Source organism: Peromyscus californicus, unplaced genomic scaffold (genome assembly GCF_007827085.1).
Source record: "Peromyscus californicus insignis strain IS unplaced genomic scaffold, ASM782708v3 Scaffold_17__1_contigs__length_78620276, whole genome shotgun sequence".
Classification (NCBI taxonomy): domain Eukaryota; kingdom Metazoa; phylum Chordata; class Mammalia; order Rodentia; family Cricetidae; genus Peromyscus; species Peromyscus californicus.
Window position 1 is genome coordinate 66,583,403 of NW_026294469.1, and position 23,867 is coordinate 66,607,269.

At 43.4% G+C, this 23,867-nt stretch overlaps 1 protein-coding gene across 2 annotated transcripts in view; it reads left to right on the forward strand.

The window, feature by feature from the left end:
* Epg5 (ectopic P-granules 5 autophagy tethering factor) overlaps positions 1-23,867 on the forward strand; it is a 102,276-nt gene that overhangs the window by 64,394 nt on the left and 14,015 nt on the right. The window contains exons 28-39 of one of the 2 annotated variants that reach the window (XM_052742627.1): positions 7,433-7,575; positions 8,733-8,889; positions 11,237-11,431; positions 12,728-12,941; positions 13,503-13,651; positions 14,262-14,463; positions 14,971-15,043; positions 15,636-15,742; positions 17,546-17,721; positions 19,604-19,789; positions 20,727-20,936; positions 21,563-21,707. In XM_052742627.1, the coding sequence (XP_052598587.1) occupies positions 7,433-7,575; positions 8,733-8,889; positions 11,237-11,431; positions 12,728-12,941; positions 13,503-13,651; positions 14,262-14,463; positions 14,971-15,043; positions 15,636-15,742; positions 17,546-17,721; positions 19,604-19,789; positions 20,727-20,936; positions 21,563-21,707 (1,957 nt within the window). The remainder of the gene's footprint in view (positions 1-7,432; positions 7,576-8,732; positions 8,890-11,236; positions 11,432-12,727; positions 12,942-13,502; positions 13,652-14,261; positions 14,464-14,970; positions 15,044-15,635; positions 15,743-17,545; positions 17,722-19,603; positions 19,790-20,726; positions 20,937-21,562; positions 21,708-23,867) is intronic. The other variant, XM_052742628.1, reaches the window with a different exon arrangement.

The window sequence follows — 23,867 nt, forward strand, 5'->3', positions numbered from 1 at the left end:
TTTTTATAGGTGAGGAATTCGCTTTTGAAAACTCTAGACCTCTTCTCAAGCAGTCTGTTTTTTAGCCACTTAGACTTTATCCGTTCTCTGATATACATGTGGTCACACTGTTCCCCTGACTCTGCTGCATCTGTCCTCCATGTTCCTGTCCTAGCCTCCACACTTGTGGTGGAGCTGCATTTGAGAAGTCTTTTCCTCTCATAGCAGCTTGTACTCAGTGTGTTTTCTACACTTTTTTTTCCCCTGCCAGACAGAGTTCTGTGGGAATAGTTTTTTTACTCATGCATATGTCATCTATCTAGATCGTTTAGGGCACCTTCCAGTGCATGGTAGATACCTGGAGTAAATCAGCAAAAGCCACTGGCTTACGACTTGTCAGGGTTCTGTTAATGATGCTGTATGTTGTTGTTGTTAATTCTATAGCTGTTGGTAGGTTTTGAGTCACAGGAGATCAGGGACATTGTCTTATTTGTGTTTGTATTGTCAGTGCTTCATGGTCAGGGATGTGTTCGTAGGAAGCTGTAGATTATAAACTTCCCAGTACATTCTTCAGTGTTTCAGGAGCTCCGTGGATAGTGTTTGACTATGAATGATATGGACATTGAAACTTTTCCTAGTCAGTTGTAGTCATTCTTTCCTTATGGTTACTTTTTGGTCCGTTTAAGCATCTTAATGCTTAGCGTACAAACCTCAACTGACCTTTGCACTTGAATACAGGTTTTTCCCTAGTGCTCATTCTTGAAGAGCAGAAGGGATGTTGCATTGTATGATACCACTGCCTTTTCCAACCTGTGAGAGTCCTTCATGTCCCTTATACACTGGAATTCTCTGAGGCGCTTTGCTTACAGTATCTCACTTAACTTTTACAGAATGAAGATGAGTTAGAGAAACAGGTTCACATTTACTAACAGACATTCCAGGTCTCACAGCTGCATTGTTAGAAATCAGGTAGCCATCAAAGGTCAGTTTTTTTTTTATGTTGCTGAGGATTGAACCCAGAACCTTATACATGGGCAGGTGCTTTATCACCAAGCTGTGTCTCCAAGCCTCATACCCACCTCATTCAGGACCTGTGCTTTGCACATTCAGTATTGCCAGGCCCCCATTTCGTTTTAACTGCTTCAGCTCTCCTTTTTGAAGACGAGCAGTGTGTTCTGAGGGCATTGGTAATGACAGTAAGGCTCACTTTAAACAAGCACAGATACTGCTTTCTCTCTGAGTCTGAGTCACTATAGAATCCATGATCTTAACTGAACATTTTGTTGGGAATCAGTTTCTAAATGTTAGTTTCATGGGAAAATCATTCTACAGTGAATTTTACAAATATAATTTTTAATGGTTCATTTATAAAGATTTCATATTACCTCATTTTCTTACTTAAAAATTTTCTGGATTTTCTAGCTGTCTGTAAGTCTTTGAACTTGTATAACTTATTTGGAGTATTCAAAAGTGGAATGTGTTTTATGAGAAGTGAGACGTGTTTCTTCTGTGGTCTCTAGTCCCAGCAGCAGCCTTTCATCGTTCAGGGATATTCCCTGAGGAAATGGAGTGATTTATGAATGATTCTTTTTGTTGTAGTTGGTATTGTAGGGCATGTTTGCTAGACCCAGGATTGATTTATTTTCAAGTGAACAATTTTCCATTCCTAGAAATAAAAGGTGGAAAAGACCCACTGAGGGCCTCCCATTTTGTAAAACCTTGTGAAAGGACATGCTTTGCCCAGCTTTTTCTTTGTCTCATTAAAATGACTCAAATGGAGGGGCTCCACATGCTGCTTTGATCTATTTTCTCCAGTTTCTTGGTGTTTGGAGCTGGAGTCTTCCAGTCTTTCTCATACCTATTCTTAGTAAGAAAAGAGTCTTTCAGCAGTGGTGGGAAAGTGTGAAGACTTTTATGCCACACTGGTAAGTACGATATAACAAAGTTATTGTGATAGTAAAAAAAAATATGTATACTCAGAGATGCACTGTGTGAAACAGGCAGGACCATTGCCCTTCAAGACTTTAAATGTAGCATTTATGAGGGCCTCATTCAAATAAGTTGATAGGTTAGGTTATATTTACATTATTCACATAGGGTATATAATCATTGCCATGGTAGCTGAAGGCTTCTTCTGGGTCGTGCATACACAGAGGAGGTTTAGATGAATGAGGACACAGAGCGAATGAAGGATTGAAACTCCACCTTCCAGATGTTCTGCTCCTTTCAGCATTCTTAGCTGTGCGTACAGGATAAGTTCAACCTTAACAGGGACCTTCCATTAGGGTCCCTCCAGGTCGTTGCCCCTTGCTCCCTGTTCTGACTGTACTGCACTCTTCTGTTGCAGCTCCTGATAGTTGTCTAAAAACCTTTCCCTTCTGGTCATCTGTCCTTCAACCCCAGCAGCTGTCATAACGTCTGTGTGTGTGTGTGTGTGTGTGTGTGTGTGTGTGTGTGTGTGTGTGTGTGTTTGTTTCTGACTTTCTTTTTTAAACTTCTCTCCTCCCCATCTTATTTAGTTCAAATTTAATAGAAAAATGGGCTTCCCACTGTAGCATGGCACTCCAGTGGCTAGGTGCTGACTGTTTGTTCCAGTTTTGGACGTCAGGCTGGATGGAAGCATGCCCAGCTGTCAGCCAGCTAAGTGCATGTTCCCTGTTTGTCAGTGACCTGAACGGTGTCGGATTCTCTTGCACATAGTTGCCGACAGAAGTTCCATTCACAGTGATATTTTTCATTAGTGATGAAGAAGCTTTTGAAGATGAGCCTTTCAAACTGTGATCTTGAGCAATACTGTGCTCAAGGATGTTTTCATCCGTGCTCTGTGACAGATATGAAAATCGACAGAGGCACCACTTACTTCACAGTTGAATACTTAAAATTTTCTTTTCTGCCACTGAAGTAATGATCTGTGTGGGGCACACAGATGTGAAGTCTAGAATAAAAGACTCCATCAGCAAATGCTTTACCTCCTAGGAAGATGGCTCAGTGGGTAAAGCATTTGCTGTGCACTCATGTGGACCAGAGTTCAGATCCCTAGCTCCCATGTCAATGCAAGGCAGATGTGGCAGCCTGCCCCTATTCTCAGTGCTTGGGAGGCAGCCCCAGGGCAAGCTGGGTAGCAAGTTTTGGGTTCAAGTGGGAGACCTTGTCTCAGTGTATGAAGTGGAGCATGATATAGGGCGACACCTGACATCAAAAGCTGGTCTCTACATGCATGTGCACTGTATCTGTTGTGACTCATACACTGTGTGAACATACATATGTACATGCATACCATATACATACACACACATACCAAACAAAGCAATAATCATTAAAAAAGAACACAGGATATTCTTTGTGGTTAGATAGGCTTGCCTCTGCAGTGGCCATCTGGTCTAACAGTTGTGGCCTTGAAGTTGGGCCAGGATGCCCAGTTTGGAGCATTTCCTGAAGACATTTTGCTATCGGTACTTGTGATACAGAATTTTTCTAGTTAGAAGCCACTGACACCAACGAGAAAGCGACCTCATATTTATCTTTGTGGTGCATCCTGGGCCTAGGATATCCTATGCATCTATTCATATCCTAAAAAGAATACCAAAAGTGCACAGACAAAACCATTGTCAGTTAGAAAGGCTGTGTTAGCAGCTACCTCAGGTAGGGAAGACATAATGTTTGAAGGGTAGACTTTTGATAGACTTTTCAAAAAGCTCCATTAATTCTTATTTTTCACATCTTTACTAAGAGTCAGACCAGCTTACCAGGAACTAATCAGTTGGCCAGTTGTTTTTATTTGACATGCAGTTGATTGAGTTCACTCTCCCACACCATATTGTTTTGGGGAAGTTGTAAAAATATATTAAAGAGATATCATCTTCTTTCCAAAATAGCCTCCTTTCCCAGTGCCCACTGCCCACCACCCACCAAGAGGTTAAAAGAAAAAGATGCCAGGACAGAGAAGTGGAAACCTCCTGACTGTGGCCCAGGGTTGTGGGGGTCTCCAGCCTGGGAGTGGAGGGCAGCCAGCAGTCTCCAGTCTCAGTGCCACTGTCCTTGAGTGGGCTGCTGGGAAGCCAGAGGTGCAGTAGGGTTGGGCAGGATGTAGCAGATGGTCAAGTCTTGCCACAGGGACAGAAAACACAGAAGAAATGAACAGTGCAGAGAGGCAAAGAGATGTTCCCAAGCGAGGGACGCAGAGGAGTGAGGGCAGTCTTGGGGTGGCAGGGGAATGGAGCCCCGCAGTGGGCCCTCTGTGTGGTGTGGGTACGTCAGAGGATATAAGGCAGCAGAGCTACAGAGAGGAGAAGGTTCCCTGGTACCAGGGAGAGGTAGGTGGGACAATCCGTGAAGGCCACAGGTGGAAATCTGAGAACAGAGGGCAGGAGAGGAGAGTCTTCAAGGCCAGTCTTCAAGGAACAACTCAGAAAGGAAAAATGCCCAGTCCCCAAGTTCTTGGAACCAGTGTGACTCGAGGGAGACAAGCAGAATGTCACTTGGAACTGGTGTGCCCACTCCTGAAGAAGGCTGGAAGGGCTGGGCAGCCTGCTCTACTGTGCTTCGCCCCATTCTGCGTGGGGGCTAGAAGGTCCTGTGGTCCATCAGTTGCAGCTCAGGGGATCTGCATGGCCTGTCTGGCTCCAAGGCCTTTGCTGGAGCTGGCCCCTCTGCCCGAGAGAGGCAGCTGAGGATGCACTTCTGGTGTTGATACCTCTACCTGTGACTCTGGCTGCTTGTCCAGCTTAGGGGGAGAGGAAAGTGCCAGGTGCCTCAGCATTCAGGGGGAGATCTGGTAGTGGTTGCTGAGCTTAGGCCTTGCTTAGACAACCTGCTGGCCAGAAACTGGCCTTGTCTAGTACCTGTCTGCTTCTTTAGTACCTCAGCTGAAAGACAAAGCTGATGCAGGCATTGCCATTGTCCCAAGTCAAACCCTTATCTATCACTGGGACGGCATGCGTTTGAAAACTCTTCTGGGCTTATTTTTGTTGTGTCTGCCTTGGTCTCCGAGACAGTCAAACGTGGGTGTCTTGTGTAGGCTTTTGCCTGCTGCTGCTGCTGCTGCTCTAAGATTTTGGGAATGCAGAGGTGATACCTAGGGGCATATATATGGGTGATGTACTTCTTTCTCTGGGCAATAACCTTGCATTGCTTGGTGTGACCAGCTCAATCCTCCTACTCTGCATGAAGAAGTGGCATTCTTGGCATTCTTTGCTACCATCTTATTCTTACTACACAGTGGTAGACTTTGTAGATGTTGGTGTCTGGTTGCCTGTGAGCAGTATGGTGTTTGAAAGTCATGGTTCAGGTTGTTGCTGATTATTTGGGAAGTGGCACTTGAGGCATCATAGGCAAGGTTGCCTGGGAGGGAGCTGTGTTTACAGGGTGCTGACAGAGGCACCTTTGCACAGGTCCCAGCAACGCACCACTTGTACTGGAGGATGGTGATGATATTGCTGATCATAGTTCCACCCAGCTCATTCTTGGTATCCTTGTTGAGATCTATAACGCTTGTCTTGCAGTATGAGGTTCTGAGTTCAAACCCCAGCATGGTGGTATGCTTGGTGCTAAACTTGTTATATAGTCAAGGATGACCTTGAACTGATCCTGGGATTACAGGTGTGCACCACTATGTCCAGTTTATACAGTGCTGGAGGTCCAACCCAGGACTTTATGTGTTCTAGGCAAGCAATGGTGCTACATCATGGAGAGAATGGCCTGAGTGAGTGCAGCTTCTGAGGAGTTGTGTGTAATTCTCATTTCCTGGCACAAAGTGAAACACTTAAAGGGCCTGCCTGAGGATGTCAGAGTCAGTCAGAACTTGTTTTTGAAGTGTAGGGAGAAGAATCGTGGCCAGGGAGATGATGGCATCAGAAACTGGTCACTTCTGAGTAGATGTAGTTCTTTTTTTGTATGTGCATGCGTACAGGACCACCTCAAGTGTCGTCTGCCTTCCTCCTCTGAGACAGGCTCTCTCACTGGCGAGGCTCACTACGCAGGCTGGGTTAGCTGACTGGGAGGGACCCAGGGGTCTGTCTGCACACACCACCGTGCCACGCTTGGGTCCTAGGGTGTGCTCTCAGGTCCTCATGCTGTGTGACAAGCGTCTAATTGACTAAGCCATCTACCTCCCCAGACCTCCAGTGGATCTAATTCTTTAAAGAGGCTGGCATTCCTCTGGAACATGCTATTAATTAATTGCAGTATGATGCCTCTGGTTAATTGGATCCTGGAGAGCATGTTGAAACCTGAACTGTATGAGACTCTGTCCCTGTCTCATCCTTCTGCCCTGTCTCCCTCCAAAAAAAGACAAAGAGAAAGGAAGAGCCTCATCAGAACAATTGAAATATAAAAGGAAGAGAATGTTTTGTCAAATATTTTTAATCATTTATAAGTTAGTTCATCATCATATCAGTTTATAGGTTAATATATAGCTACAACTTTTGGTATTTTTATAAGAAATTGCCTTTAAGCCAGGTGTAGTGCACATGTATGAAGTCCAAACATTTGGGAGGTGGAGGCAAGAGAATTAGGAAGTCAAGTCCTCCTTGGCTAAATAGTGAGTTTTAAGCCAGCCTGAATTGTGTAGGACTTTATCTCAAAAAAAAAAAAAAAAAAAAAAACACATGCACAAAAGAAGAAAAATTCTATTTGATTTAAATTTGATTCTTCATTAAATAAATAAAACCCAACCAAACAAACCCTGAGTCCTTTCATAGCTGCCCCTACTCTACAGATGGGGATTGAATAATCTAGAACCTTGTGCACACTAGGCAAGTACTCTGACCACTGTGAGCTACGTTCCCCCTCAACTTACTTTTTTTTGTTTTCGTTTTTGTTTTTTTAAGAGTCAGGGTCTCAAGCTGGGCGGCAGTGGTGCATGCCTTTAATCCCAGCACTTGGGAGGCAGGGGCAGAGGCAGGCAGATCTTTGTGAGTTTGAGGCCAGCCTGGGCTACAGAGTGAGTTCCAGGAAGGGCTCCAAGGCTACACAGTTATTTTTGACTGTCTCAAAAAAAACCAAAAACCAAAAAAAAAAAAAAAAAAAAAAAGAGTCAGGGTCTCTGTGTAGCACAGGCTGGCCCTGAACTCATGATCCTCTGCTTCTGGATTGAGTGCTAGAATAATTCATGAGTAGTTTTGTTTTGTTTTTAACATAGTTTCCCATTCATTTTACATTCAATCAAGTTTTGAATTAAATTGTATTATTGACTATAATAATAATCTCTTTATCATATGTCAGTGTGCTTATAATAAAACACTTGTTCTAGAAGTATAAGGGGAAAACAAGACTGTTGAGGGCTAGATGTGGTAGATCGTAGCTCTAGTCCTAGCACTTGGGAGGCTGAGGCAGGAGGATTGCCATGAGTTTAAGGCCACAAAGTAAGACCATCTCAAAACAAAACAACAAAAAAACAAAAAACAAACAATAACAACAACTTAAAACGCCTGCTGACTCCTTGAATTCTTATTAGTTTGAAGGGATGTATAAGAATGAAGCAGTAAGCCAGCAGATTCACGTTCTGCAAAAAGAAGTAAGGCAGTTCCAAGCAGAAGCTGCTCAGCCTCCTGCACTTAACGTTGTGGAAGCTGCTGTGCATGCAGAAAACCTGATCACGTAAGTCCTGGTGACATCCCATTTCATATCAGCTTTGTTGAGAGTAGTCACCCATAGTACTTCACCTCTCCCCCCCACAGTCAGTTAGTATGCAAACAGCAAACTGGGTCCTTTGGGTCCAATCTGAGTAGCTCTGTTTTTACAAATAGTCTGACTGGAGCATAGCCATTTCTGTGGCTCACAGTGGCTCTGATTTACAAGCGTCAACAACAGAATAGACTGTTCATGATGCTGCTTTTGGGCCCACAAACATAAAGTATTTCCTATCTGGCTGGCCTTTTTGGAACAAGTTTGCAGACCCTTGAACGATGACACGGGCGTGGGAACTCAGTAGTGGGGATTTACTGCTTCCGTTATACACTCCAGTCGTCCTCACCTGGGAAGCTAACGTTGTCAGCTCAGATTCTAAAATGAAGTTCACCCAGTCACTTCCAGGGATGAGGACTTCCGAGTGTACTTAGTAACTTCATATGACCTTGTGGTTTTCTCTGAGAGCTCCTGGCATATATTCACCTTTCCTAAAGCCGGCTGGACAAGCTTGGGAGAGGAAGTTAGCTTAAGATGACTCCACCTCACAGCAAGCCACTGATCCCTTCAGCAGATTGGGAAGGATCAGGTCAGCTGCAGGCTGGTGTTTTCATCCCTGGGAAGGCACTACAAGTGAGCATTAGAAGAAAGTCTTAGGAAAGCAGTTGTAACTTGTTTGTTTTCTGTGTATTAGAGTTTTTCCTGCACATGGGTACTTGTGCCGCTTGTGTGCCTGGTGCCCATCTCACCCTCAGGTATATTTTGAATTTTAAAATGTAAAGAGGTCACATTCTTGTGTTTAAAAATGTAAGGAATACAAAAGTCAAGTAACTATGAATTATATACAATATATGAAAAACTTTAAAAAGTGCCAGAGTGCTAATTGGCCCTTATAATAACACCTGACTTTTATTTTCCAGAGGGGCATATGAAATCATTACTATGTATCAAAAGTGAATTTTTGGGTAATTGACAGATACACATTTATCACATGTAGTATTTTTAAAGTGTTATTTACATAGGGCTCTGAAGACTCTTACAAATATTGCCTGAGGAGTAAGAAAAACAGAGACAGTTGAGGCTATGGATTATTTACTATAAACAAATATTGTGTTCATATTTCCCCACAGGGCCTTAGTGAATGCTTATAAGTTACAGCCTACACCTGGGGTTCAGAAGATTGGCATCAGCCTCTTCTTTACTGTTGTGGACTATGTCAGCGAAGAGACCCAGCGCCATCCTCCTACGAGGCAGTTCTTCACGTCCTGCATCGAGATCTTGGGACAGGTAAGACCATTCCCAGCTGTCAGCCCCATGCTTGCACAGTGAATCCTCAGGGGTACTGACTAATACAGTCAGAAGCTTCTGGAGAATTGTTGACTTCCTGTGACACTGGTAGAATTTTTGGTATAGAATGTTGCTTCTTCTACAAGAAAGATTAAGTGATTATTATCTGAAAAGCTAGGGGGACTTCAGATTTTGGCCTAGGTTGTTAGTATCACTAACACAACATTGCTCAAGTTCCTTTATCATTTGCAAAATAGCTTCTAATTAATTTTTAAAGTTTGCCCTCATGCGGACTCTGTATAGTTGATACCATTCCTGTCTTGAAAATGATCAAGCAGAGTGGATTCGAGTGGCATAGCCTGTAATCTCAGTTACTTAGGACCCAAATTCAAGGCCTGCCTAGGCTACAGAATGAGTTCAAGGCCAACCTGGGCAACTTAGTAGGACCTTGTCTCAAAAAGTTAAACAAACAAAAAAAAGTAGGGACCATAGCATGCATGAGAGACCTTAAGTTCGATCCCCAGTATTGCTATAAAAAATTAAAAAAAAAAAAAGTAGCAACTGGCCTTTGAAAGATGAAGCAACTCCCCTGAAGTATGCACCTGTGAGTGTTGGGGCTGAGAAATGAGCCAGAGCTTCTGACAGGGTTCAGTGCTGCTCTGTCTGACTGCTGCTGCCTCCCAGGTGCTGTGTCTGCCACCATTTATTTATCTGTTTTAACAGGGCAAAGGCAAAGTATCCCTGCAGATTTATGGATGTTATAAAGGAAATCCACTTGTTTGAAGAATATCAACCCTGGCCACATATTTGCATCCAAATTTAGTTGATCACTTGGGTCCCCATAAGTGGGGATGCCAACCAGATAGAGCTGCTTGTTGCTGTTGTTTCTGTTCTCCTGGGGTTTTAACTCAGGGCCCTGCCTGTGCTAGGCAGGCACTCCACCACTGAGCTGTGTCACCAGCCGATGATCTGTTTTCTCCTAAGAACTTCTCTTCTCACCATAAGGTTACTAAGTGCTTATTGTGAGCCATACAGTGTAGAAAACAAAAAACAAGCAAATGTTCTCGAGATTCAAAACACCTGGGGGGAGTAGAAATATGGCTGTAATTTGAGTTATAAACATGCTCTGTCATTTTATCTCCACATGGGTACTTACATAGACACTTCAGACAGGCATGTGCTAACTTATCTCCTGTGCACTTAAGCATATCTTTTAATTTCCCTTGCTAGTAAGTACAGGTCAGCCTCTGTCAAATGTCTGTTCCATGATAAAGACATGTTGTAAGGAATTATGCTCACACTTTCTGGGTAGTTAGTTTGGTAGGTCTCTTTCTTTCTCTTTTCTACAATAAGACTGAAATAATTATTCTTACAGTATTTTCTTTAGTATTCTTTTCTGAAAGTGTGATTGCTGTATCAAAGGAATTTGATGTAAATGTATATTTATATTTTATAGCATTGAGTGCATTTGATCACTACCCTGCTGGAAGGTTTGCCCATGGTTACACTATCATAACTAACATTAGGAATTATTCTTATTAAAGTTTATGGTACTGGGGATTGATCCTTAAAATTTGGCTAATCTGATAAGGGAAGTAGATAGAATGCCATCACTTTCAAAATTTATATTGCTTTCGTGTGTGTGTGTGTGTGTGTGTGTGTGTGTGTGTGTGTGTGTGTGTGTGTGTGTTGGTGATTATTTTATTTTCCTTTGTATATTTTTTGGGTTTTGATTTGATTGAAAGAGTTGTTTTGGATGGTTATTAACATAGTATTTGGAGAGCAATATATTTTGCTAATTCTTTTTTTATACTTTATGATTCTTTGTAGCTCACTGAAGTTGAAATTTTAATATAGTCATACCCATGAGCCCTGCCTATTATTTTTGTTACAATCATCTTAGAAAAGCCTTTCTGACCCTGAGATTGCTTAGAGAATCACTGAGATTTTAGTGCGTCTTAGCCTTTGAACCACATTAATTCATTTTTTATTATTTGAGACAGGAGTGCACTTTGTAGCTCTGGCTGTCCTGGAACTCACTGTGTTGACCAGGCTGTTTCCTTTTTTTTTTTTTTTTTTTTTTGGTTTTTTGAGACAGGGTTTCTCAGTGTAGTTTTGGTGCTTGTCCTGGATCTTGCTCTGTAGACCGGGATGGCCTCAGACTCACAGAGATCTGCTTGCCTCTGCCTCCCTAGTTCTAGGATTAAAAGTGCGTGATTTTAGATATCTTCTGATTTTCTATTTTCATTTACAGAAATTATTTTACCTTATTTAGTACCTTTGAAGATTGCCTGCTTAAGAAAAGCAGAGGGGAAATTGAGTGACAGTTCCCCTTTTATGTCACCAGGTGTTTATCAGCGGCACTAAATCGGAATGCAGGAAGGTGCTGCAGACCATTCTGAAGAACAGGCGTCTCTGCTCTCTGCTCTCCCCTTTCTTCACTCCCAATGCTGCGCCGGCTGAGTTCATCCAGCTGTATGAGAAAGTGGTGAAGTTTCTAAGTGAGGACAACAGTGATATGATTTTCATGCTGCTCACCAAGGTACTAATGATTCCTCCTGGGAAAAATCAGAAATGACTGTTGCTTCCCATGCCAAGAGGCCCTTTCCACATTGCATGATCTTTGAATAGCCGACCTTACAGCCTCCCCTTTGTGGGCAGGGCGCTGGCTGTACTGTGTAGACAGTCTTACTCAACAGAGTGTGACTTTCCAAAGCACAGCTTCCCGAGCTTTATTTTTGTTTTGTTTTGTTTTTTGAGACAGGGTTTCTCTGTGTAGCCCTGGTTGTCCTGGAACTCGCTCTGTAGACCAGGCTGGCCTCAAACTCAGAGAGATCCTGAGTTTGCCTCTGCCTCCCGAGTGCTGGGATTAAAGGCATGTGTCACCACTCCTGGCCCAAGCTTTCTTTAAAAACTTTGTATAGTCATGAAATATTCCTAAGAGGAGTTTAATAATCCTTTTAAATGTATCTTGAATTTGCTCCTACGTTGTTTGATCTGTGAGTTATTGTATGTCAGATTCATATTTTGGATAAGCCTGCTCTAAATAAGCTTCCCTTATCCTCATCTGAATAGAAGACTGTCAGAACAAGGCAGTGACTTAACCAGTCAAGAATGTCAGCACCTTCAGTTACGCTTCTGTGACATTTATGAAGCAATGGGACCCTGGCATTTTTTAGGGCAAAGAGACTGAGCCCAGTCTATAACAGAGGTGAATGTATTTTTATGGTATGAAACACTGGAAGATTCTATCAGTCTGAATTTTATAAATTTAGGTAGGTAACTAATGCCACTGAAAAAATGGCTGTTAAATAAGGTCCATAAAGTGGCCACTTGGTTCTGACCCTAACAAATGAAGGACAGCTCTGAAACTCTGATGAGGTCTCAGAGAGGACACTTATAAAAAGACAGAAATGTATGGAATTTTCAGAAATAGAATGGAATTGTAAACCATAGTGAATGGTTAGTCAATGGGTGGTTTTTTGTTTTGGTTTTGTATTTTTGCAATGCAAGGTGTCAAACCTAGGGCTGTGAACATTCAAGGTGAGTGCTCTGCTTCTGACCATGTCCTTACCCAATCCCAAGTAAGATTTTATATTTCAAAAGAAGGTTGTTGAGCCGAGGACATGACCTCAGCTCAGAGAATCGATAGAGATGGTGGCATCATGGTTCCCATCAGTTACATTCAGTCATGTACTTGTGTGTACATTTGAGTTTCTGTGTTTGTAGACAGGTAACTGCAAGATTGTCTTTGATTGTTAAATTTGCACAGAGCTCTCTGCTTCATCTAATTTTCTAATGTAAATAAAACTGCTTCTTGTTTCTGTTTCTTTTTTAGTTCGATGTTAAGCAATGGTTAAACGCCACTAAACCTCCTCTGTCTGATCGTACCAGGCTTCTGGAGTCCATTCACTTGGCACTTACTGCCTGGGGCCTTGAACCAGATGAAGATATCTTGATGCCATTTAATCTATTCTGTAAGCACTGGACTCACCTTCTACTCTACCAGTTCCCTGACCAGTACAGTGACGTTCTCAGGCTGCTGGTGCAAAGTGAGTGTCTTCATTTGTTACGACTGATAAGATCTCAGTGAGTATCTGATAGCACATTTGCCACTCTGGAGATGCCATCTAAAATGTTAAGATGAGGCTAGAGAAATGGTTCAGCAGGCGAAGTCCTTGCCACCCAAGCCTCATGACCAGAGTTAGGTTCCTAGAAACCATGGTGAGGAGGGAACCAGCTCCCCAAGATTGTCCTCTAGCCTCCATATAGGGTGTTGTGTCATGTGTGCATCTGCCTCACACTCATCACACACACACACACACACACACACACACACACACACACACACACACACACCCTATTACCATTTCTCAATCACAGTAGGAGGGTGAGGTCATCTCTCCCCAGCCTTCCAGCCCCAGGGTCTTCTGTGGCGCTCACTCCCAGTTACGTCACTTTTCTTGTCTCTTCACTTTGGTCCCTTTGACCACATAGCCCTACAAAGTTGGTTAGATCATCATCATTGATTTGTAAAGTACACATGTTTTTTGATTCAGTTGAAAAATTGGTTTGGGAAGAACACAGACCTGATGTCTCTGTCCCTTCTCTAGGCTCTGCAGAGCAGTTGCTGAGTCCTGAGTGCTGGAAAGCCACTTTGAGAGCCCTGGGCTGCTCTGCCCCAAGCAGCCAGCAGGGGGCAGCTTCTGCCGAGAGCTCTGTGCTTCACAGTGCCTCAGATGTTCTCTTGTCAGACAAGCAGGTGTGTAGCTTCGGTCTCTAACAGCTGTGCATGTGCGTGTGCGTGTGTGCGTGTGTGTGTGTAAGAGCTCCATGTTTTTGACCTTTGCTTCCTCTGCCCCCTTTTGCCTGGACGGCTTTTCTCCTATGCTCCTGAATGAAGCTCCGTCCCTATCTGAGCAGAATGAAAGCCAGCACCCCCCTGTACAAACCTTCCCGCCCACCTAAGCTCATCTGATTACCTGCAGTTGTAGCATCCCGGAGACCCAAGCTAAAGTACTTTGAGTTTGAGACCAGTTTGGCCTATATGAGACCTTATCACCACAAACAAGCAAACAAAAAGCAACCTCAAAAATAAGGAAAAAGGGAGACTATACCCGAAATAAAGATTCCATTGCCTTTAGAGTTTAAAAACCTACTAATTTTTCTGTCTCTTTGTAGTTCTGTCAAAAACCCATGTTTCCATCACAAACTGTCATAGCACTGTATATAAAGGACGACAGCATGGCAAGTGCTGAAGTGCTTTCCTAGTGTGTTGCATCTCTAGCAACGTAAAGAAGACAGGGGCTGGGGACGATGCTGCACCACAGCAGACGTTTAGTGAGCAGTGTTTGGTTGGTCATCTCTTCTAGGTAACGGAGACCATCCAGTGGCTTTCTGACTTCTTTTATAAGCTTCGGTTATCCAAGCTGGACTTTAAAAGCTTTGGATTATTCTCGAAATGGACCCCTTATATGGCTGATGTGAAGACATTTTTGGGATATCTTGTGAAAAGGCTGATTGACTTAGAAATCGCCTCCTTGGCCCAAGACCCAACTGCCAGCAGCAGAGAAGGTATTGTGCTTCCAGTGTGGTGGGAGCTAAGTGCTGTGCCTTCCATTAGAAGAAATTCAAGTAGACACGTTAAGAGATCCTTCTCAAATGTCATGGTGACAGAAGAGAAAAATGTGGTATAGGTGTGAGCTCATATACTCATCATACCTGTATGATTTCACAGCGAATACAGGATGCTTGCTGTGGCTTGTCTGTGCCCCTCCTTAGTGGGGTATAGTACAAAGAGGTGTATTTCTCTAACCTAGGTTAGGACAGTGTTCAGAATATGAAGCATATATCTTGGGACATTATAAAATTAGCTATGACATTGTGTTATAATAAAAATTAAATTCAGTTCATTGTAGCAAATGAAAAGAGAATCCTGCATAGTTGTGCTAAGCATACCATTTTGTACCAGCAAAGGCTTATGCAGAGTGAGGAGCAGTAGATTTTGATACATCTAGTATGAAATATAGCCAATGGCCAGAGTGAGACCCTTTCTTGTGTCTAACAATTGTGCTGTTTCAGTGCTAAGATCCCTGCACTCCCAGATCATCCAGCTTTTTAAGCCTTGGATCCTGGTTTTAGAAGACAGTGAAAGGTAAATAGTTTTTCATATACTTAGATTTCTTTGGAATTTATTTAAAGTTCTAATGATATTTAGTACAGGTCATGATGATTTCACAGATTTAATTTTTAATATAGTGACATTTAAATTGATAAAATACAAAAGTCAAGCCATTTTTTGTTTGTATAATTATTCATCTGGGTGATCAGTGATGTTATCTTGATATTAACCACTAATTTCTAATTTTCCATGATAAGGAAGTTGAATTTGTTTGCATATTTAATTTTTTTTAATTAAGTAGGTTACAAATATGGGTCTCAGCATTTTCTATTAACTCAGCTATTTTCAGAATTAAGTCGTGCATCAAATTATTGGGTTGGGAATGCCCCCTTAATCATGTAACTCTGAAGTTAAATGAAAACACTGTTTCATGAGCAAATAAGCCTGAGAACCTAGTACTGGCCTAAGGAGAAGAGGGGAGTCAGTGTTAATGGTTGATGTACATGTTGTCATTGACTTTCAGAGCCCCCAGCTTGGAAGTGCAGAGTGTACTTCAGGCCCGTTCTAGACTTGTAACTCTACCATGTACGCTTCCTCTCTAAGCCTGTGTTTCTTTCCTGTGAAGCAGCCAGCAGCGACATTACCCCTGGCTGGAGAGTGATGCTGTGGTGGCCTCCAGCATCGTGCAGCTCTTCACTGACTGCGTTGGCTCACTGCATGGGAGTTTTAAAGGTAGGGAGGTGTCATGGGATGCCTGGTTGAGCCTTCCCTTCAGCCTCTCCATCCCTCTTTCCTTGTGCTTTCGTCTTCATGTCACCTGGAAGACAAAGAAGCTGACAGGAGACCGGCCTTTGCCACGGTTCCTGTCCTGTAAGGATGCTCTGAGTTGCATAGTACGGCCCACTGAGCATTGCCTACTCTCAGCTTCTCAGGAGCTTCCCATAATGGCAGAGCTAACTTATACCCCAACTCCAGTAAGATATAGGAGTCTTTTTTCCTTGCATTCTTCCACTTATCTTCTGTTTTGTATTCTTTTTGTGTGTGCCCACCTGCTCACATCTTCGTGAGAGCTGTGTTGAGCTGTGTCATGATCCCCCTTACTTTGTGTTTTGTGACAGGGTCTTTCACTGAACCTCTCTGGTTTGGTTTGGCTGGCTAGCGAGCTCCCCAGACCTGCCTGGCCTGCTCTCCAGTACTGGGGTTGCAGGCACACACTGCCCACACCCCCCTTCTATGTGGGTGCTGTGTGCCTCAACTCAGGGCCTCATGCTGGCCCAGCAGCACTTCATCCACGGAGCCATCTTCTCAGCTCTCCCATCTTTTCAGTAAGAGGAATCCTAGGGGCTAGAGAGACGGCGCAGCAGTTAACACTGGTGGCTTTTCCAGAGGACCTGGGTTCAATTCCCAGCACTCCCATGATGGCTCACAACCATCTGTTGAGTCCAGTTCCAAGGGAACAATTCTCTTCTGACCTTCGTGGCTACTTCATGCTTGTGGTGCACAGCCACATGCTGCAAAGCACCCATCCACATAGAATAAAATAAATTAAAAAGCCAGTGTGAAGTGATACTTCACTGTGATTTAATTTTTTCTTTACATTGTGAGTGTGTATGATTTTCGTGGAGGTTTGTTGTCCTTTTTAATGGTTGCCCCCTTTTAAGCTACAGCTGTCTGAATCATCAACTGCAACTCTGCAGCTACCAGCAGCAGTTAGGCCGCAGGGGCCATAGCTGGAGGGAAATCTGTTCCCTCCGGCTCCAGCTCTCGCAAAGCTACGAAGGGAACTTAGATAAACCTCTGTCCCTCTAAAGAACTCAGGATTCAAAGGTTAAGGTGGAATTCCGCTCTTCAGAGGCTGAATAGCAAGTAGCCCACCTCCTCTCCTTGCTCAAGTCCTCCAAAAGCCCTCATGCTTCTCCTCACCCTCCTCATAAACCCTTTCCACCTGGCTCCTCCCTACCACTTCCTGTCGGCTACTTGCTGCCGCAGCCTTCTCACCACAGGTGAATTTTATTTAATCAAACACATCTTTGCATCATTAAACAAACATCCCAGAGCATAAACGAAAATAACACACCTTGAAATAATATTCTACAACAGAGGTTGGAGGACAGCTTGTGGAAATGGGTTCTCTCCTTCCTCCCTGTGGGTTCCAGGAATCAAACTCTGGTTGTCAGGCCTGGCAGCGAGCTCTTTTGGCTGTTCAGCTGTCTTCTTGCCCTCATCTGGTTTATTTTTCTTTCCAGTGATATTTAGTAATGCTGAGTGTTTTTGTGTACTTGTTGATTCTTTTTATTGTTTTGAGAACTGTTGGAATATTTTCTTTTGAGGAATTCTTTCAAAATGCTAACTGAAGAAAGAAGTGCTAATGGGATGAGACTGGGGGCAGAAGAGGGCAGCAGGCTATAGATATGTATTTGGGTTAAAAAGCCATTTTAAGTTCAAGTTTCTGTTTTATGTAAGCATTTCTTTTTCCTTCCTGTTCTTTTTTAAAGACACCAATGACTTGAACTGTATTTTCTTTTCACATTTTAGACAAGCTATTGCCAGGTGACGAAGGAGCCCTGCGGTTGCACCTGCTGCATTACTGTGAAGCATGCACAGCACCCAAGATGCCAGAGTTCATTCTCTACACTTTTCATAATGCATATCAGAATCTCGAGTGGAAGGACCTGCACCCTGACCAGAGGCTCATGGAGGCCTTCTTCAAGGTTGGTGGCTCCCCACCAGTGTATGGGCATTCCTTTTCACTCTCTGGTGCATACTGTAGAGAGCAGCAGCTTGTGGAAGTCACGTCTTAATGGGGGATTTGAACACATCTATTAGGCCAGTTTAAAAACACAGAGAAAGACTGCCTCTAACGTGGTGGTCATCCTCTAGTTTTAGGAATAAAGTTGTGAGATTCCCTAGTTTACTGAGTCTTGCTCAGTCCTGGCTATTGTTTATTTTTATAAACATTGTTATAATATTGGCTAATATTGTTAGAACTTCTTGTGAGTGTTGTGTGAAAGCAAATGTGAATTAGTACTCAACTCCAAGGTGATTTCAGCGGTTATGCAACTGAATAGTTAGATTGTAAGAGCGAAAATCATTGTAACAACCAGTGACACATTGTGATTATAGAAGAACCTGGAATAATCTTAAGGAAGGGCCATGAAATATGCGTGTGAACCTTTGCAACAGAAGCCATAGTTCCAGGAGCCCCAGGGCGACTTTGGCAGCAGCCAGGTTGATGTATGTTTTTCTGCTGTCAGAACCTCCTCGATGATTTTGGCTTGGCTTTTTATAATTGTTCCAGTTCATTAGTCATCATTCATTTGTGTTTTCTCCTAACTTAATGTCATACTTATTATAGTTGAGTCATTTAAGTGCTTTAATTGATACAGATCTATGGTTATTTATGATGATTACTAAGACACAAATATTATTTACAGTGATTAGTAAAATGTACTGGGGCCTTCTGGTGTTTTGTTGTGAAGCCCTACCCAGTACTGTGCTTGGAAGCTACTCTTCTGCAGTGGAGCTCCAAGGAGGCTGGTCCTGCTTAGCAGTTGAGGTACAGGTCCCGAGCAGACACTTAGTCACCATTGTGAACATGTGAGAGAATGCTAGCTTAATGACCCGTAAGGCAGCATTTCCAGTGAGAGGGGTGCCATCTAAGACTAGTTGAACTGTGGAATAGTCTGTTAAGGAATGATACAGATTCTGTCTCTAGGAGTTTTAAAGATTAGATAGCCTTGGCCTGCCCAGAAGCTGAGAACATTTTAAATTGCAAGCCTGATGGAAAGACTAGAGAACAGATTATAAAAGGGTGAAGAATTATCTTCCAAGAGAGAGCAGATGTGAGTCACCACCAGATTCCAGTCTCATCATTATTTTATAAGTAGTGTAGAGCTTTTAATATTAATCTTTAAAAGAATGATTCATAGCACCTAAATTTTTTAAGGTAAACAAATTAGAAAAATTGAAATAGGCTATAAAATAAAACTTTCAGATTGATATGTGCTTTATAGTGCACCCACAAGAAAACTTCTGAATAGAATTTAAGCATTAGATTTTGAAGACGAGTCGTGTGGAGACATTTATAATACAACATTGATATTATACATCCTAGTGTGGTAGTTCTCCAAGTGTGATCTCAGGAACACTATGAACATCAAAGGGAATTTGCACAACCCTGCTCACAATGCATCCATGGGAAGCCAGCAGCTCTTGGGTGTGCCAGCAGCTGTTCTGATAGACACTGAGGTTTGAAAACTACTGATCAGTAGAGCTTCCTTCCTGCTCCAGCTCACCCAAGGTCCCGACACTGCTGCAGCTCCAGGGTCTCAGTGACAGGGTGTTTCCATCTGCTTGGGGTCAGGGAAGGTCACTCTTCTCTTTAGAATTATTAGCGTAGACAGTGAAGTACAAGTAGGCAAGCTCAAGAATGCACATATGTGATGTACCTGAGAAAAAGTTATATAAGGTGAGATTATCAAGGAATATTTATGGTCTGGGGAAAAGTGATCTCTTAAAAACATATATAGGATATATAACATGTATAGGATATAACATGTATAGGATATATATGCTGTTTTTTGTTCACTTCAGGTGGAACGTGGAAGCCCCAAGAGCTGTTTCTTGTTTTTGGGGTCTGTACTCTGCAGAGTCAACTGGGTTAGTGTGCTGTCTGATGCCTGGAATCCCAGTCCCCTTCCTGAAACCCAGAGCATGGTTGTCTGTCTCCTTTTCATGATGATTTTACTGGCAAAGGAAGCTCAGCTGGTCGATCAGACAGTAAGTCTGGGAGTCTGCAATCGCTTTGGCTTCTTAGTACATTGTTTGCTCCTGATGATGTTGCCCTCACATAGATCAGGATGAGTTGCTGGTCAGTGTGTGTGCATTCGGCTACATGCTTACTTTTCTGGACAGTCCGTAGTCTAGTTCTAAATAATCCAAAGAACCCTATTGAATTAGAAAAATTTATCTTGTTAATTCTTAGTTCAGTGTGCTTCTTGAAGTCCAGGTTGTTGTGTATACCCAAGTCCCTCTGAATTCTTGTACAACTTAAGGTTCTTTTGCCATGACTTCACTTGATGCTAACTTGGGTGTGTACCTCCTTGGTTCCTTAACTTTTCTATTCCTACTATAAGCTGTTTGCCCACAGATAACTAGTGTAGATGAATTTCTAAATGGTCTTATTAAATATAAAAACATGGAGCCAGACATAGGGGTGAAAACCTGAGAGATCAGGGAAATAGGGAAAGCCACAGCTAACCTTACCTCACAAACTTCACAGCTTCCAAATGCGAGATATTTTCTGTCGACCCACGCCTATATGCCTTGCTGTTCTGCCATCTGATTTGCTCTCTCTGTCCAGCTACATCACTTCCTCTTCCTGCCCAGCTCTGTCACTTCTTGTCTGTTTGTACAGACCTCTAGACCTCCATGGATAACTAGTGTTGGAATTTAAGGGGTGTGCCACCACAGCTGGCTCTGTTTCCAATGTGGCCTTGAACTCACAGAGATCCAGACAGATCTCTGCCTGCCAAGTAATAGGATTAAAGGCATATGCTACTGTTGCCTGACTTCTTTGTTTACTTATAATGGTTGGCCTTTTCCTCTGATCTCCAGGCAAGCTTTATTTATTAAAGCACAAAATAAAATATCACAACAAACTAGAGACATATATTGCTGGGGAGATGAATGTAAAGCAACCTGTCTTTCTTTTTAGGATTCACCTTTATTAAGTCTTCTTGGACAGACCAGCTCACTCTCATGGCATCTTGTGGACCTCGTGTCCTACCAGAGCGTGCTGGGTTATTTCAGCAGTCATTACCCACCATCCGTCATCCTGGCCAAAGACTGTTCTGCTGAACGCATCGTGAAGCTCTTGAAAGTGTCTGCAGGACTCTCTGTTCCTGCTGATGGCCAGAAGCATCGCGTAAGTTGGGAGAGTGGTTTAATAGTTAGTGTGTTGTTTAGGACCAGAAGTCAAACATGTGCTAGTAAGGCTAGCCCTGAATCTCCTGACTTCCACCACAGAGAAAGCTGGGGTGTGTGCCACCGTGTGCGCACGCCTCCTGGGTCCTTTGGTTTGACTTTTCTCATTTATTTGCACTGACTCAGGTTGACTGGAGATCAGAGGGGTTGAAGATAATTGGAATGTCTTAGTCTGCAGAGTGGCAGGGAGGGTGATGAGTGTAAACTGGAGGTTTGAGTTAGAGGGAATGTGAACATTTTGGGGAAGTTTTTGACAGGTAAATCACTGTTTGGTTAATGGCATAGTTGATGCAGTTTTGTGGCATCCGGGCATTCTAGTCTCTATGCCATCACAGCTTTGAATAGCTGCAGACACATCTCCTGGGCCATCTAGATGAGGTCTTCTGTGGCTTCCCAGTCCATCCTCTTCACTTTGCCCAAGTGTTCAGTGCTGTGCTATGCTCCCTGGGAGGATTCAGCTGACATTTCTTGCTCAGTTCATTTGACTGACAGGTCTCTCTCTCTCTCTCTCTCTCTCTCTCTCTCTCTCTCTCTCTCTCTCTCTCTCTCTCTCTCTCTTTTCATCAGGACATAGTTCCAAAGTGCCAAGCTTTCACTCGTCAGATGGTTCAGTTTCTCAGTGCCCTGGAGCAGTCTGGAAAAGTCACTTTCCCAGTCCTGGAGCAGGAAATATCTAAGCTCTTAGATGATATCATTGTCTTTAACCCACCCGGTAAGTGACCAGTGGAAGCCACATGCTCGTGCGGGCAGTGAATCCGTCTGTGTGTTAGACTTTGTGAGCCAAGGGAGATGGTCAAGACCATGATTCCTGATCCAACAGTCAGTGCTCTGGACAGCAGGACAGCCCTGGGGGCAGGCAGCAATTTTACTGTCTGAGGAGAGGTTGACCCTGGCAGGTGTGGCTGTGAAGTGACCTGGGCTGAGGTTCAAGCCGGATTAAGTGATGAGGTGACAGGAGGTCTGGAGGAAGCGGTGTTTGTAGAAGTTCCAAGTCACCTGCTGGCTTGTCAGGACTATATGGAGAGGTTTGTTGCCAGCAGGTCAATAGACAGACATCCTGCCTTAAATTAAAAAAGGAAAACACTGTGGTTGGTGACTCCCGTGACATCTGTGTACCTTGCGGGCGGGTCACTGTGGTAGGCCTCAGGGTTGGAGCTGGGCTGGTGGTCACTTTTCTCCTCTGGTAGCTCGCAGAGTACTCTCTGGCACCATGAATACTAGTCAGTAGGGGTGAAGTTCCTAGTCAGGCACCAGCTTGACTTCTCTGTGTTCAGTGATGTAAGTTAAGTGTTGTCCTCAGTAGTCGGATGGAGCTTTCCTTCCATCAGGTGTGGAGAACAACAGTGGCCTTGGCAGTAGCCTGTGATGTTTGGTGTGTCCACGGGGCTCCTTGGCCTTGGCAGTAGCCTGTGATGTTGGGGGTGTCCACGGGGCTCCTTGGCCTTGGCAGTAGCCTGTGATGTTGGGGGTGTCCACGGGGCTCCTTGGCCTTGGCAGTAGCCTGTGATGTTGGGGGTGTCCACGGGGCTCCTTGGCCTTGGCAGTAGCCTGTGATGTTGAGGGTTTCCACGGGGCACCTTGGCCTTGGCAGTAGCCTGTGATGTTGGGGGTGTCCATGGGGCTCCTTGGCCTTGGCAGTAGCCTGTGATGTTTGGGGGTGTCCACGGGGCTCCTTGGCCAACAACTGAGGATGTAACTCATCCCTGGCACTGAGGGTTTTCTTGGTAGCATGACTAGCATTGCCTTTCCTATCATTTGGTGACTCCAGTTAGACTCTTTCATGTATGTGTGTATCTTAGGACGCTTCTGTAGTAGTAGACTTCCGTATGGTTTTCCTAAGGCCTTTAGTGTTAGTTGTCTCTCTCCATATTCCTTCTTTTACTCTACTCTCACATTCCTCTCCTTATTTAATCTTCCTAGTCTAGTTCCCCCTTTATCTCTCCATAACATTATAATTCTATTTTCCCTTCCCTGGGAAATGCCATCCTCCCTCCTGGTCTCTTACTGGGTACCTAACCTCTGTGGTTATTCAGATTATAGAACACTTACTGAAAGTTTAAACGCTATATCCACATATTAGAGAAAACAGGCAATATTTGCCTTTTGGAGTGTGGGTTACCTCACTCAGGATGATTATTTCTAGCTCAGTCCTGCAAATTTCATTATTTTATTGACTATATTCCCTTGTGTAAATGTACCACATTTTCATTATCCATTCATCAGTTTATAAAAACCTAGGCTATTTCTAATTTCTGGCTATTGTGGATAGAGCAGCAATGAACATGGGCAAGTAACTCTTTAATAAGATATAGAATCCTTTGGGTATATGCCCAAATATAGTATGGCTGGATCTTGAGGTCAATAGTTCCCAGCTTCCCGAGGAACCTCCACACTGATTTCTGTAGTGGCTGTACCACTTTGCACTCCCACCAGCAATGAATACGTGTTCCCTTTCTCTAGCCATTATGAGCTGCCATTTGTTTTATTGATCTTGGTCATTCTAACTGGGCTAAGATGAAGTCTCAGTAGTTTAATTGCATCTCCCTGATGGCTGAGGATGTTGAACATTAAATGTTTCTCCGTCATTTGTGTTTCATCTTTTGAGAACTCTGTTTAGTTCTGTTCCCCATTTTTAAATTTGGTTGTTTTTTTGATGTTCAGTTTTTTTTTTAGTTCTTACATTATAACCCTCTATCAAATGTGTAGAATGTCTCTTGCTGTGGGATGTTCTGTATGGCAAATGTGTTGCTGATTAGTCAATAAATAAAACACTGATTGGCCATTGGCTAGGCAGGAAGTGTAGGCGGGACAAGGAGGAGAATAAAGCTGGGAAGTGGAAGGCTGAGTCAGAGAGACACTGCCAGCCGCCATG